General features: G+C 42.7%; 1 protein-coding gene across 3 annotated transcripts in view; it reads right to left on the bottom strand.

Moving 5' to 3' along the window:
* The window catches only part of LOC132398994 (dynein axonemal assembly factor 8), a 181,029-nt gene that overhangs the window by 87,724 nt on the left and 78,473 nt on the right, over positions 1–14,832 (bottom strand). For all 3 annotated transcript variants that reach the window (XM_059978835.1, XM_059978834.1, XM_059978837.1), the window contains exons 12-15: positions 10,702–10,890; positions 8,615–8,809; positions 8,382–8,495; positions 5,282–5,426 (exon numbers count right to left, since the gene is read on the bottom strand). In XM_059978835.1, the coding sequence (XP_059834818.1) occupies positions 5,282–5,426; positions 8,382–8,495; positions 8,615–8,809; positions 10,702–10,890 (643 nt within the window). The remainder of the gene's footprint in view (positions 1–5,281; positions 5,427–8,381; positions 8,496–8,614; positions 8,810–10,701; positions 10,891–14,832) is intronic.

Here is a 14,832-nt window from a genome sequence, read left to right as displayed (position 1 = left end):
ACAGTAGTGTCATTTTTTCTTTAGAATGCTTCTTTCTGTTTGAGATTCTGTGCCTTCCAAATTGCTTCCAGAAATTCCAGCTATTGCTGCTCTGCTGTCATCCCTACCAGTGTTTTGTTCCAATCAATTCTGGCCAACTCTTCTCTCATGACTCTGTAATTCCCTTTACTGAACTGTAATACTTAAACATCTAATTTTAGTTTCTCTTTCTCAACTTTCAGGGTGAATTTGATCATATTATGATCACTTTCTTCTAAGGGTTCTTCTACCTTAAGCTCTCTAATCAATTCTGGTTCATTGCACAACACCCAATCCAGAATTGCTGATCCCCTGGTGGACTCAACCATGAGCCGCTCTAAAAAGCCATCTCGTATCATTCTAGAAAATCCCCCTCTTGGGATCCAACACCAACCTGTTTTTCCCAATCTACTTGCATATTGAAATCCCCCATATTGTAACATTGCCCTTTTGGCTGCATTTTCTAACTCCCATTGTAATTTGCAGACCACATCCTTATTTGGGGTCTGTATATAACTCCCATCAGGGTCTTTTTACCTTTGTAGTTCCTTGGCTCTATCCACAATGATTCAACATCTTCCAACCCTAAGTCAACCTCTTTCTAATGACTTGATTTCATTTTTTACAGAGCAACACCACCCTCTCTGCCTTACTGTCTGTTCTTTTGATACAATGTGTATCCCCACACATTAAGCTCTCAGCTATAATCTTCTTTCAGCCATGATTCGGAGATGCCTACAACATTATACATGCAAATCTGTAATCACCTACCTTATTTCATATACTGTGCACAATTGAATAAAACGCCTTTAGTCACGTATTCACAATAGTCGATTTTGTCTGCCTTTTACATGACAACTCATTCTGCTGACTACAATTTTGCCTTATCAACAGTCACTCCTCACTACACATGGCCTACGTTGTAAACCAACTACCTCACCTTCAGCATTATCATATTGCTTCCCATCCTCCTGCCAAATTAGTTTAAACCCTCCCGAACAACGTTAGTCAACCTGCCTGCCTGTCCGCAAGGATATTGGACCCCTCTGTTTCAGGTGTAACCTGTCCCTTTTGTACAGGCTGTACTTTCGCCAGAAGAGATCCCAAAGATCCATAAATTTGAACCCCTGCCCCCTGCACGAGTTCGTCAGCCATGCATTCACCTGCCAAATCATCTTATTCCTCCCTTCAATAGCATGTGGCATAGATAGCAATCCAGAGATTACTACCCTAGAGGTCTTGTTTCTCAGGTTCTACCTAGCTCGCTAAGATCTGTCTTCTAGACCTCCTAATGTTCTCTACTTATGTCATTGGAGCTAATATGTACCAAGACCTCTGGCTGCACACTCTTGCCCTTAAGAATGCTATGGCCCCAATCTGAGACATTCCTGATTCTAGCACCACGGAGGCAACATACCATCCGTGTGTCTCTAGTGAGCCCACAGAACCTCGCCTGTTCCTCTAAGGATCCCTATCAACACTGCAGCCCTCTTTACTTCTCTGCTCTTCTGAGCCAAAGCATCAGACTCTGTGCCAGAGTCCTGGTCATTGTGGCTCCCTCTGGTAGGTCATCCTCCTCAATAGTATCTAAAGTTCTATACTTATTATTGAGGGGAACAGCCACAGGTGTACTCCCCAAAGGCTGTGCATTTCCCCTCCTTCTCCTAACATAGCGGTGACTACCTTCCTGTAGCTCCTGTCTATCACCTCCTCATTCTCCCATATGAGTTGAGGATCATTAATCTACAACTTCATTTCCTTAATATGTTCTCTCAGGAGCTGCAGCTCAGTGCACCTGGTGCAGATGTGTTTATTGGCAGGCTGGAGGTCTCCCAGACTTCCCACATCCCAGGCACAGTACAAAATACTTCCCCTTGAACTATTCTCGTAACACTACTAAGCCCCAACAGATATGGATGAACAAATAAGAATAGAAAGAGAGAAACCTATCAAATACTACCAAAACCAGCAAATGTGAGCTGCCTAAACGGTCATTGCCTAATAGAACTCACCTAGAACCGTAGAACATTACAGCACAGAAAAAGGCCCTTCAGCCCTTCTTAGCTGTGCTGAACCATTTTTCTGCCTAGTCCCACTGACCTGCTCCTGGACTACATCCTTCCACACACCTCTCATCCATGTATCTGTCCAAGTTTTTCTTAAACGTTAAAAGTGAGCCGGCATTTACCACTTCATCTGGCAGCTCATTCCACACTCCCACCACTCTCTGTGTGAAGAAGCCCCCCTTAATGTTCCCTTTCACCTATTCCCCCTTCGCCCTTAACCCATGTCCTCTGGTTTTTTTTCTCCCCTAGCCTCAGTAGGAAAACCCTGCTTGTATTCACTCTATCTATACCCATCATAATTTTATATATCTTTATCAAATCTCCCCTCATTCTTCTACACTCCAGGGAATAAAGTCCTAACCTATTCACCCTTTCTCTGTAATTCAGTTTCTCAAGTCCCAGTAACATCCTTGTAAACCTTCTCTGCACTCTTTCAACCTCATTAATATCCTTCCTGTAATTCGGTGATCAAAACTCTTCACAATACTCCAAATTCAGCCTCCCAGTGTCTTATAGAACCTCACCATAACACTCCAACTCTTATACTCAATACTTTGATTAATAAAGGCCAATGTACCAAAAGCTCTCTTTATTACCCTATCTACCTGTGATGCCACTTTTAGGGAATTATGTATGTGTATTCCCAGATCCCTCTGCTCTACTGCATTCCTCAGTGTCCTACCATTTACCTTGTATGTTCTACCTTGGTTTGTCCTTCCAAAGTGCAATACCTCACACTTGTCTGTATTAAACTCCATCTGCCATTTGTCAGCCCATTTTTCCAGCTGGTCTAAATCCCTCTGCAAGCTTTGAAAACCTTCCTCACTGTCCACTACACCTCCAATCTTTGTATCATCAGCAAATTTGCTGATCCAATTTACCACATAATCTTCCAGATTATTGATATAGATGACAAATAACAATGGACCCAGCACTGACCCCTGTGGCACACCACTAGTCACAGGTCTCCACTCAGAGAAGCAATCCTCCACTACCACTCTCTGACTTCTCCCAAAGAGCCAATGTCTAATCCAATTTACTACCTCACCATGTATACCTAGCGACTGAATCTTCCTAACTAACCTCCCATGCGGGACCTTGTCAAAGGCCTTACTGAAGTCCATGTAGACAACATCCACTGCCTTCCCTTCATCCACTTTCCTGGTAACCTCCTCGAAAAACTCTAATAGATTGGTTAAACATGACCTACCATACACAAAGCCATGTTGACTCTCCCTAATAAGTCCCTGTCTATCCAAATACTTGTAGATCCTATCTCTTAGTACTCCTTCCAATAATTTACCTACTACTGATGTCAAACTTACCAGTCTATAATTTCCTGGATTACTTTTAGAGCCTTTTAAACAACAGGAGCTATCCTCCAATCCTCCGGCACCTCATCCGTAGATACTGACATTTTAAATATATCTGCCAGGGCCCCTGCAATTTCAACACTATTCTCTTTAAAGGTCCGAGGAAATCTACAGGAAATCTGCAGTGATGAAATGCTTTGAAAGGTTGGTCATGACTAGACTGAACTTCTGCCTCAGCAAGGACCTGAACCCACTGCAATTTGCCTATCATCACAATAGGTCAACGGCAGATGCAATCTCAATAGCTTTTCACACAGCCTTAGATCACCTGGACAATACAAACACCTATGTCAGGATGCTGTTCATTGACTATAGCTCAGCATTTAACATCATTCACACAATCCTGATTGATAAGTTACAAAACCTGGGCCTCTGTATCTCCCTCTGCAATTGGATCTTTGACTTACTAACCGGAAGACTATAGTCTGTGCGGATTGGTAATAATACCTGCTCCTCGCTGACCATCAATACTGGGGCACCCCAGGGGTGTGTACTTAGCCCACTGCTTTACTTTCTCTATACTCATGACTGTGTTACTAGGCATAACTCAAATATCATCTATAAATTTGCTGATGATACAACCATTGTTGGTAGAATCTCAGACGGAGACGAGAGGGTGTAGTGTGATATGCCAACTAGTGGAGTGGTGTCGCAGCAACAACCTGGCACTCAATGTCAGTTAGATGAAACAACTGATTATGGACTTCAGGAAGACTAAGTCGAAGGAGAGAGTGAGCAGTTTCAAATTCCTGTGTGTCAAAATCTCTGAGGACCTAACCTGGTCTCAATGTAGTTATAAAGAAGGCAAGATGACTATGCTTCATTAGGTGTTTGAAGATATTTGGTATGTCAGCAAAAACACTCATAGGCTTCTATAGATGTACTGTGGAGAGCGCTCTGACAGGCTGCATTTCTGTCTGGTATGGAGGGGCTACTGCACAGGACCGAAAGAGCTGCTGCACAGGGGTACTAGTCTACAAAGTACCCAGGACATCTTCAAAGAGCGGTGTCTCAAAAGGCAGCATCCATTATTAAGGATCCCCAGCACCCAGGGCATGCCCTTTTCTCACTGTTACCATCAGGTAGGAGGTACAGAAGCCTGAAGGCACATATCAATGATTCAGAAACAGCTTCTTCTCATCTGCCATCTGACTCCTAAATGGACATTGAACCCAGAAACACTACCTAACTTTATAAATATATATTATTTCTGTTTTTGCACAATTTTTAGTCTATTCAAAATACATATGATGTAATTGATTTACTTATTTATTTTTTCTTCTATTATGTATTGCATTGAACTGCTGCTGCTAAGTTAACAAATTTCACCACAGATGCCGGAGATAACGAACTTGATTCTGATTCTGAAATACTTAACCTCACCCAATCCTGATCTCTCCTGAGCCTGATGAGTCAAAGCCACTTTAAACACTGGCACACTCAAAAGAATGGCTGCTCTACTAGCTTCTGTGCTATTTTTATTGGCCCTTTCTAATGAATCCCTCTTGCTGATTGGTCACTCCTCAACTAGAGAAACTACCTCATAGCTCTGCTTTTAAAATCTTGAACACTGTCGTGATTAAAAGTTAGCTCTTTTTACGCACTGCCTCCTACTGATTGGTCGCTCGTCAACTCGGAGAAACTTCCACGAAGCTCTGCCTTTAAAATATCGATCGCCATCTTGATTGAAAACTAGCTCTTTTTACGTGCCTCTGATGTCAACTGTCCTACTCTGAGAAAACTGCCATGAAGCTCTGCTTGTCAGAGATTGGGTTCTAACAAAGAGGTTGCTACTGTTCATGTTTAGCTTTGCATTAGTTTTACCTGCACTCTCTGCCAGGAGAAGTGGTGAAGGGTAAAGTAGGCGAAGGCCACAGATATCCATACCAGAGCCAAAGGTCAGCTGCAGTGTGTGGTGAAGGGCGACAGGATTACTGAATAAATTCTCAAAAACTAGGGCCATGGTGACCTGAAAGAGTGACATTGGCACAAATCAATTCACTCTCCTTTGATTCACAATGAATTAATATCTCATTCTTCAGACACAGAGAAAAAAAATCATAATTGGGTTCTTCTGCCTGGATGATCTAACCTGGACCCACAATACCTGCTCATTAGTCAAGAAGCCACAGCAATGTCTACACTTTGAGGACATTGGGGTGTGCAAAGCTCCCCGCCCCAATTCTAACAACTTTCTACAGGAGCACCATCAAGATTGTCCTGTCTGGCTGCACCATTGTATGGTACGGAAGCTGGAAGGCATCAGACGGGAGGACAGTAAGAACTGTTGAGAGGATAATCAGGGTCTCCTTGCCCTATTTGTGACATTTACCAGGAGCATAGCAGATGAAGGACCTGAAGCATTGTTGAAGATCGCCACCACCTATCTCACAATCTATTTGACCCACTACTGTCAGGAAGGAGGTACAGAAACATCAGGACTAGGACTGCCAGACTGTGTAACAACTTCTTCCCTCAAACTGAGACTAACGAATATCCTGCGACCACTGAGATGTTATCACTAGGACAATGACCTGTTTACTGTATTGTTTACTATTTACCATTTAAATGCATTTTAGAATTATATTTTGTTAACTTATTTATAGTAATGTTTTGTTTTCTATGCTGTGTGTGATAAATGTTTTGTGGGTGCACTGTAGTCACGAGGAACATTGTTTCACTTGGATATATGTATAGTGCCTATAAAAAGTATTTGTCCCCTTGGAAGTTTTCATGTTTTATTGTTTTACAACATTGAGTCACAGTGAATTTAATTTGGCTTTTCTGGCATTGATCAACAGAAAAGAATCTTCCGTATCAAGGTAAAAACAAATTTCTACAAATTGGTCTAACCGTATTCCAATTATCAAACACAAAATAATTGATTGCATAATTACTCACCCCTTTCAAGTCAGTATTTAGTAGAAGACCTGTTAGCAGCAATTATAGCTTTGATTCTCTGTGGATAGGTCACTATAAACTTTGCTCATCTGGGCACTGCAATTTTCCCCCATTCTATTCTACAAAACTGCTCCAGCTCTGTCAGATTGCCTGGAGATCATGAGTGGACAGCCTTTTTTAAGACCAGCCATAAATTCTCAATCGGATTGACATTTGGACTCTGACTTGGCCACTCCAGGACATTAACTTTGTTTTTTTTTAAGCCATACGTGTGTAGCTTTGGCTTAATGCTTGGGGTCATTGTCTTGCTGGAAAACAAATCTTCACCTATTTCTCTTGCAGACTGCATCAGGATCTCCCTGTATTTTGCTGCATTCATTTTACCCTCTACCTTCACAAGCCTTCCAGGGCCTGCTGCAGTGAAGCATCCCCACAGCATGATGCAGCCACCACCATGCTGCATGGTAAGTATGGTGTGTTTTTGATAATGTGTGGTATTTGGCTTATGCCAAAACAGTCTCTTGGCCAAAAAGCTCAATTTTGGTTTCATCAGACCATTGAACCTTCTTCCAGCTGACTTTGGACTCTCCCACATGCCTTCTGGCAAACTTCAGCCAAGATTTCATGTGAGTTTTTTCAACAGTGGCTTTTCCTTTGCCACTTTCCCATAAAGCTGTGACTTGTGAAGCACCCGGGCAATAATTGTTGTATGCACAGTCTCTCTCATCTCAGCCACTGAAGCTTGTAACTCCTCCAGAGTTGTCATAGGTCTCTTACTGGCTTCTTTCACTAGTCTCCTTCTTGCATGGTCACTCAGTTTTTGAGAATGACCTGCTCTAGGCAGATTTACAGCTGTGCCATATTCTTTCAACTTCTTGATGATTGACTTAGCAGTACTCAAAGAGATATTCAGAGACTTGGAAATTTTCTTGTATCCATCTCCTGACTTCTGCTTTTCAATAACCTTTTTGCAGGGTTGCTTGAAGTATTCTTTTGATTTCACGGTATAGTTTTTGACAGGATACTGACCCACCTGCAGTTGGACCTTCCAGATACAGGTGTATTTTTACTACAATCAATTGAATCATTAGATGTATAAGATGATGAGGGGCATTGATCGTGTGGATAGTCAGAGGGCTGAAATGGCTAGCACGAGAGGGCACAGTTTTAAGGTGCTTGGAAGAAGGTACAGAGGAGATATCAGGGTTAAGTTTTTTTTACACAGAGAGTGGTAAGTGCATGGAATGGGCTGCCAACAACGATGGTGGAGGTGGATACAATAGGGTCTTTTAAGAGACTCCTGGATAGGTATAGGGAGTTCAGAAAAATAGAGGGCTATGGGTAACCCTAGGTAATTTCTCAGGTAAGGACATGTTCGGCACAGCTTTGTGGGCCGAAGGGCCTGTATTGTGCTGTAGGTTTTCTAAGTTCTATGAAACACCTTGAATACACACGTCTCCAAAACTGATCTCCACTTAGCTAATTATATGACTTCTAAAACCAATTGACTGCACCAGTGATGATTTGGTGTGCCGTATTAAAGAGAGTGAATACTTATGCAATCAGTTATTTTGTGTTTTATATTTGTAATCAATTTAGATTAATTTTCACTTTGATACGGAAGAGATTTTTCTGTTGATCAGAGTCAAAACGGCCAATTTTAATCCATTGTGATTCAATGTTGTAAAACAATAAAACAAAAACTTCTGGGGGCGGGGGTGAATACCTTTTATTGGCACTGTATATACAGTCAGATGACAATAAACTTGAATTCAATATAATTTTGCCACTGTTTCAATGGTGGGCCTGGTTCATTAAAGAAAGAAAACATTTGTAAACCTGTCTCCTGGTTTTCCTAAGCAGGTGCTGGGTTACTGATATCGTTCGTGGGACATACAGGTTTAATATTATTCCTCACACAATGTGAATATGGCCAACATTTCCAACATCTGGTCTTTATTCTTTCAGCTCTGCTTTAACCTTAGAACCGATTGTAGCTGTAGATAGCGATGAGCTCTCCTACCTCAGGCTCCTGCACACACCACACATCTTCAGTGGCAGTCCAACAACAACATTCCTCTGTCTCCAATGTCTGCCAGAAAAACCCAAGCTCAGCTTCAAATATCCTCGGAACATCCTGTGTAAAGATCAAGAGATGAAAAAGACAAGTCCAGTTTGCAATCATGTTCCCTGAACAGTGTTTCCCCACATCCATTCACTGGACTTGTCCATTCCACACAGATTGATCATGCTTACCTTGGAGTCAGGCTCGACAGAAATCATGGAGTTGAGGTGAGTTGCAGGAAGGCAGACCCATGGAGGGAACTTGTGACCTTGAAGAGTATCATTCAGCTCTTTGCTCCACCAGATTACTTCCCTCAGGGATGTCTGGGATAAAAAGTTCACAACGAGCTGGTAGAAGATGGATGTTTCTTGCAATTTCTCCTTCACCTGCAAATTACAGAGATGGGATACTGGAACAGCAGATCGCCACGAAAAATCCTACAGTTGCAACAGTCTTCTCGTAGTTACAGCAAGTGCCTTGGTGTGATGTTTAGGACCAGGCAAGATGAACACATAGCAGAGACAGTTAAAGGACTTAAGCTGGATCACAGTGGGGACCATGGTGACATAATGGTTAGTGCAATGCTATTGCAGCTCGGTGCATGGAGGTTCAGAGCTCAATGCTGGTATCCTCTCTATGGAGTTTGTACATCCTCACCATGGAACGTGTGGGTTTCCTCCCAGTTAGTCTAGGGTTAAGTTGTGGTTGTCAGGTGCTGCTGGGCAATGCGGCTCGAAGGATAGAAGGGCCTAGGGGCCTATTCCGCATTGTACCTCTAAATAAATAATGTCTTTATTGTCAATGAGACAAAGACCTTGCACACAGAGTATAGAGGGTCCTGCATATTTCATGTGGTGCTAAGCTTACACCACTGTCTATAGATGGTGTGGTTAGAAAGCACATATACTCTATGACACTTCCCTTACACCATGCAGAATGCCTGCTTACATTCACGTGTTGCATACAGCTTTTGAACACACTCCTCAGTATTGAACACAACTGTCCACATCCCAATGGCATACACAGATACCGTTCACAATTAATTCCTATCCCTATTCCTGTCCCAACATGTTGGTCCATGGCCTCTTCGTTTGCTAAAATGAGGCCACACTCTGGGTGGAAGAGCATCACCTCATATTCCGTATAGTTAGCCTCTAATCTGATGGCATGAACTTTGATTTCTTCTTCTGGTAAATTTTTGTCCCTCCCCTTCTCTTTTCTTCAATTCCCCACTCTGGTTTTTTATCTCTTCTACTCACCTGCCTAAAATAAGACCATAAGACCATAGACATAGGAGCTGAATCAGGCCATTTGGCACATTGCGCCTGCTCTGCCATTTCTTCATGGCTGATCTTTTTACCTCTCAGCCCCAATTTCCTGTCTCCTTCCTGTATCCCTTCATGCCATGACTAATCAAGAATCCATCAACCTCTCTCTTAAATATACCCAATGATTGGCTTTCACAGCTGCCTATGGCAATGAATTCCACAGATTCATCACTCTCTGGCTAAAGAAATTCCTCCTCATCTCCATTCTAAAATGACACTCCTGTATTTTAGCTGTGTTATCTGGTCTTAGAATCCCACAAACATCCTCTCCACATCCACTCTATGAAGGCCTTTCCATATTCAATAGGTTTCAATGAGGTCACCCCTCATTCTTCTGAATTCTAGTGAATACAGGCCCAGAGGCATCAAACCTTCTTCATAAGACAAGCTTTCATCTCCACCTGGTTCCTCTCCTTCTTCCCTTTCTTCTAAGGTTCACTCTCCTCACCTATCAGATTTCTTCCTCTCTGGCTGTTTATCTTTCCTACTCACCTGGCTTCCCCTATCACCTTCTAACTTGTCCTCCTTCCCCTCCCCCATATTTTATTCTGGCATCTTCCTCTTCCCTTTCCAATCCTGAGGAAGGGTCTCAGCCTGAAACATTGACTAGTGATTCCCCTCTGTAGATTCTGCTTGACCCCTTCTGAGCTCCTTCAGCAGTTTGTTCACACTAGTTCATGTTTCACACAAGTACACCCCTCCCACACTCCTGACCTATATGTGACTCTTGCTTATACAACATAACAATAGTCATTTTCATCCGCAAGCAGTTTAAAAATGAGAATTTCAAGATCCTAACAACAAGAAGATAGGGCACAGGACTATGCTGTTCACTGCAAGATTGAAAACACATCACATGCTACAAAGATTTTTCAGTCTGTATATCCAATATTAAGTTTGCACAGGCTAGGGAGAGGCACAGAGAGACTCAGGAGAAGATCACTACTGACCGTATTTATCCAACTCTTGCTGTATGTGGGCTTGCTCTGATCAAGGCTCTGACACTTTGGTACCACACAGGCATATAAAGCCAAGCCCTCTTCTTGCCAGACTTGTTGGAGACCCACCACCTGAAATGGTGCCCTTGCCTTAACACTGTCGCCAAGTGGTCGATTCACAGGAGGCAGCTGAGTGGGTACCTGTCAACAGAAGAAGATGTGTTTATAGGGGCATTAGATTTTGAAGTAGAGTTTTTCTGTTACAAGCATTACCTAGCATTAGAACATTAAAATGAGGAAAATTACAGCACAGTACAGGTCTTTCAGCCCACAGCGTTGTGCTAACTTTTAAAAACTACTCAAAAATCAATCTAACCACATAGCTCTCCATGTTTCTTGTATCCATGTGCCTATCTAAGTGCCCCTAGTGTATTCCTCTACCACCACCCCTGGCAGCATGGTCCACATCCCCACCACTCTCTCTGTCAAATTGTGTCATTTTTAAAAAATCAATCATCTTCCAAACTAGCATTTGCCCAACTGGCAGGATTCCACTGAAGTCACCCACCACTATAAAGGTAAAATTCCAGCCAATTCGGTTCACTCTAAGAAACAGCTGAGAGCACTGGATGTAGCAAAGGCTCCAGCACCAGACAGCATCCCTGTGGATTGAAGACCTGTGCCCCACAGCTAACTACATCTCTAAACAATGTGGAAAATAGTCTGGTGCATTCTCTTGAGCCACACTGACTAGCAAACCCCAATTTAACCCTATCCTAATCACTGGACAATTTACAATGGCCAATTAACCTACTAACGGGTTTGTCTTTGGACTGAAGGAGGTAGCTGGAGCACATGGGAGAAAACCCATGCATTTCACAGGGAGGATGTATAAACTCCTTACAGATGACATTGAAATTGATCTCCTAACTTCAATGTCTCAAGTTGTAATAGCTTCACATTAACCACCGTACTACCATGGTGCCCAATTTGTTCTTCACAGACAAAGCAGAACAAGTCAAATCCAGCTGGACCTAGTAGAGGAATAGACCGAAATCAACCACTTCCATCATGGGTACAGCTCTCCTATCCATCAAGGACATCTTCAAGAGGCAACTCCTCAGGAAGTCGACATTCATTATTAAAGACCTCCACCATACAGTGTCTGCGTCCTTTTCTCGTTGCTGCTATTAGGCACTGAGGCTTAGATTTTATGCCATGGACCCCTACCATTAACCATGGACCCCAGGTTGGGAACTTAAAAGGTGGCTTTTTATCACCTTCCCAAGAATAGTTAGGGATGGACAGTAGCCGAGAGTTCAAGAGCCGAGAGGTAATGTTACAGCTAAATAGGAACCTGGTCAGGCCCCACTTGGAGTACTGTGCTCAGTTCTGGTCACCTCACTACAGGAAGGTTGTGGAAACTATAGAAAGGGTGCAGAGCAGATTTACAAGGACATTGCCTCGATTGGGGAGCATGCCCTATGAGAACAGGTTGAGTGAACGTGGCCTTCTCTATTTGGAGCAATAGAGGTTGACAGGTGACCTGACAGAGATGTATAAGATGACAAGAAGTATTGATTATATGGATAGTCAGAGGCTTTTTCCTAGGGCTGAAATGGCTAACATGAAAGGACAGTTTTAAGGTGCTTGGAAGAAGGTACAGAGGAGATGTCAGGGTTAAGTTTTTTTTACGCAGAGAGTGGTGAGTGCGTGGAATGGGCTGCTGGTGATAGTGGTGGAGACGGATACAATAGGGTCTTTTAAGAGACTCCTGGATCGGTACATGGAGCTTAGAAAAATAGAGGGCTATGGGTAAAGAATTGCATGTTTGGCACAGTATTGTGGGTCGAAAGGCCTGAATTGTGCTGTAGGTTTTCTATGTTTCTAAAAACTACCTTTATCAGATCAGTATTGTAGTGTAGCAGTTAGTGTAACATTTCACTGCACTAGTGAACGTTCCATGGTCTGTAAGGAGTCCATACATTCTCCCCGTGAGCTGGTGGATTTCCTTTTGATGCTCTGGTTTCCTCCTACATGCCAAAGATCTACAAGCTGGGGTTAGTAAATCATGTGTACACTACAATGGCAATGGAAACGTGGTGATGCTTGCAGGCTGCCTAGCACATCCTCAGACTGTGTTGGGTTTTGATGCAAATGAAATATTTCATTATATTTTTAGAGGTATAAGTGTCAAATAAAGCTAATCTTAATCTTAGATCTCAAAAGCAGTTTACAAATAGTAGCAAGCTGAAGTTAATGAAAACCAGTCACAAATAAATCTTGTTTAACAAAATGGATCACAGCTGAGAATAGTTAGCCCATGAAACATTGAAAGCACTCCTGCTCTGGGGATGTTAAAGAAACTAAAGTTAAGTCTGTCTCTAAGTGCAGGCCACACCTTAACTAAAAGAAAAGATAAAATATTCTATTATTCTAAGGTAAGGAATGCCTACAGTTCCTTGCCCAGACCACATTTTGGTAAATTGGATCACTTGGCTGTCCTTCTCCTACCTGCGTACAGGCAGAGGCTAAATAGATTAGACTTTAAAGAGGTGGTTGCAGGAGGCAAAGGAGCAGCTGAGGGATTGCTTCAAGTCAAAGGACTGGGCCGTGTTCAAGCACTCCCCTAGGGATCTCAATGAGTACACAATGGTTGTAATGGACTTTATTAAAACAGCTATACACAAGTGTGTCCCCATTAAACCATTCATAGTCTTCCTCAATCAGAAGCCCTGAATAAACTATAAGATCAAAACTCTGCTGAGGGCCAGATTAGAGGCATTCAAGTCTGGTAACCAAGAAAATTACCTGGGGTCCAGGTATGATCTCCAGAAAGCCATGAGCAAAGTGGAAAGAGCAAACAATCAATGAAGGATACATAACAGTTGTGGCAGGGCTTGAATGCTATCACCTCTTATGAAGTAAAATCAAGCAACATGGGAGACAGCAGTGCTTCACTTCCAGATGACCTTGATGCCTTCTGTGCTCACTTTGACTATCAAAACATGGAGGAACTATCACAAACCCACATCCCCCAATAATCCTATAACTTCAGACTCTGAAACCAACATGCATTCAGGATGGTGAACCCACGGAAAGCAAACAGCCAAAAATTGAATTGAATTGACTTTACATCCTTCACATACATGAGTAGAAATCTTTACGTTACATCTCCATCTAAATGTGCAATATGCAATTTATAGTAATTTATAATAAATAGTATATACAACAGGATAGTCAATATAACAAAGAAATACAGTTGTGTCAGCACGAATTAATCAGTCTGATGGTCAGGTGGAAGAAGCTGTCCTGGAGTCTGTTGGTCCTGGCTTTTATGCTACAGTACCATTTCCCGGATGGTAGCAACTGAACAGTTTGTGGTTGATGTGACTTGGTCCCCAATGATCTTTCAGCCCTTTTACACTCCTGTCTTTGAAAATGTCCTGAATAGTGGGAAGTTCACACCTACAGATGCGCTGGGCTGTCTGCACCACTCTCTGCAAAGTCCTGCAATTGAGTAAAGTACAGTTCCCATGTCAGGCAGTGATGCAGCCAGTCAGGATGCTCTCAATTGTGCCGCTGTAGAAAATCCGTTGGATCTGGGGACTCGTACCAAACTTTTCTCACCACACAGGCGGTACGTACAGGTGACGTGAGATCCTCAGTGATGTGTATGCCTGGGAACCTGGCCATTTACTAAACAGCTGAGTTCATCAACTGGCTGGTGTGTTCACTGAGATCTTTAACCTCTCACTTCAGTAGTCTAAGGAATCCACCTGCCTCATGCAGGCTTCAATTGTACCATTGCCCAAGGAGAGCATGGTGGCCTGTCCCAATGACCATCAGCCAGTATCACTGACATCCACAGTGATCTCATTGGCTCTTCACTCAACTCTAGAGCATCTGGACAGCAAAGATGCATACATCAGGATGCTATAACCATATAACAATTACAGCACAGAAACAGGCCATCTTGGCCCTTCTAGTCCGTGCCGAATGCTTACCCTCACCTAGTCCCACCTACCTGCACTTAGCCCATAACCCTCCATTCCTTTCCTGTCCATATACCTATCCAATTTTACCTTAAATGACACAACTGAACTGGCCTCTACTACTTCTACAGGAAGCTCATTCCACACA

The sequence above is a fragment of the Hypanus sabinus genome, chromosome 9 (genome assembly GCF_030144855.1).
Source record: "Hypanus sabinus isolate sHypSab1 chromosome 9, sHypSab1.hap1, whole genome shotgun sequence".
Lineage (NCBI taxonomy): Eukaryota > Metazoa > Chordata > Chondrichthyes > Myliobatiformes > Dasyatidae > Hypanus > Hypanus sabinus.
Note: the sequence above shows the minus strand (reverse complement) of the source record. Positions and strands in the feature narration are given on the sequence as shown.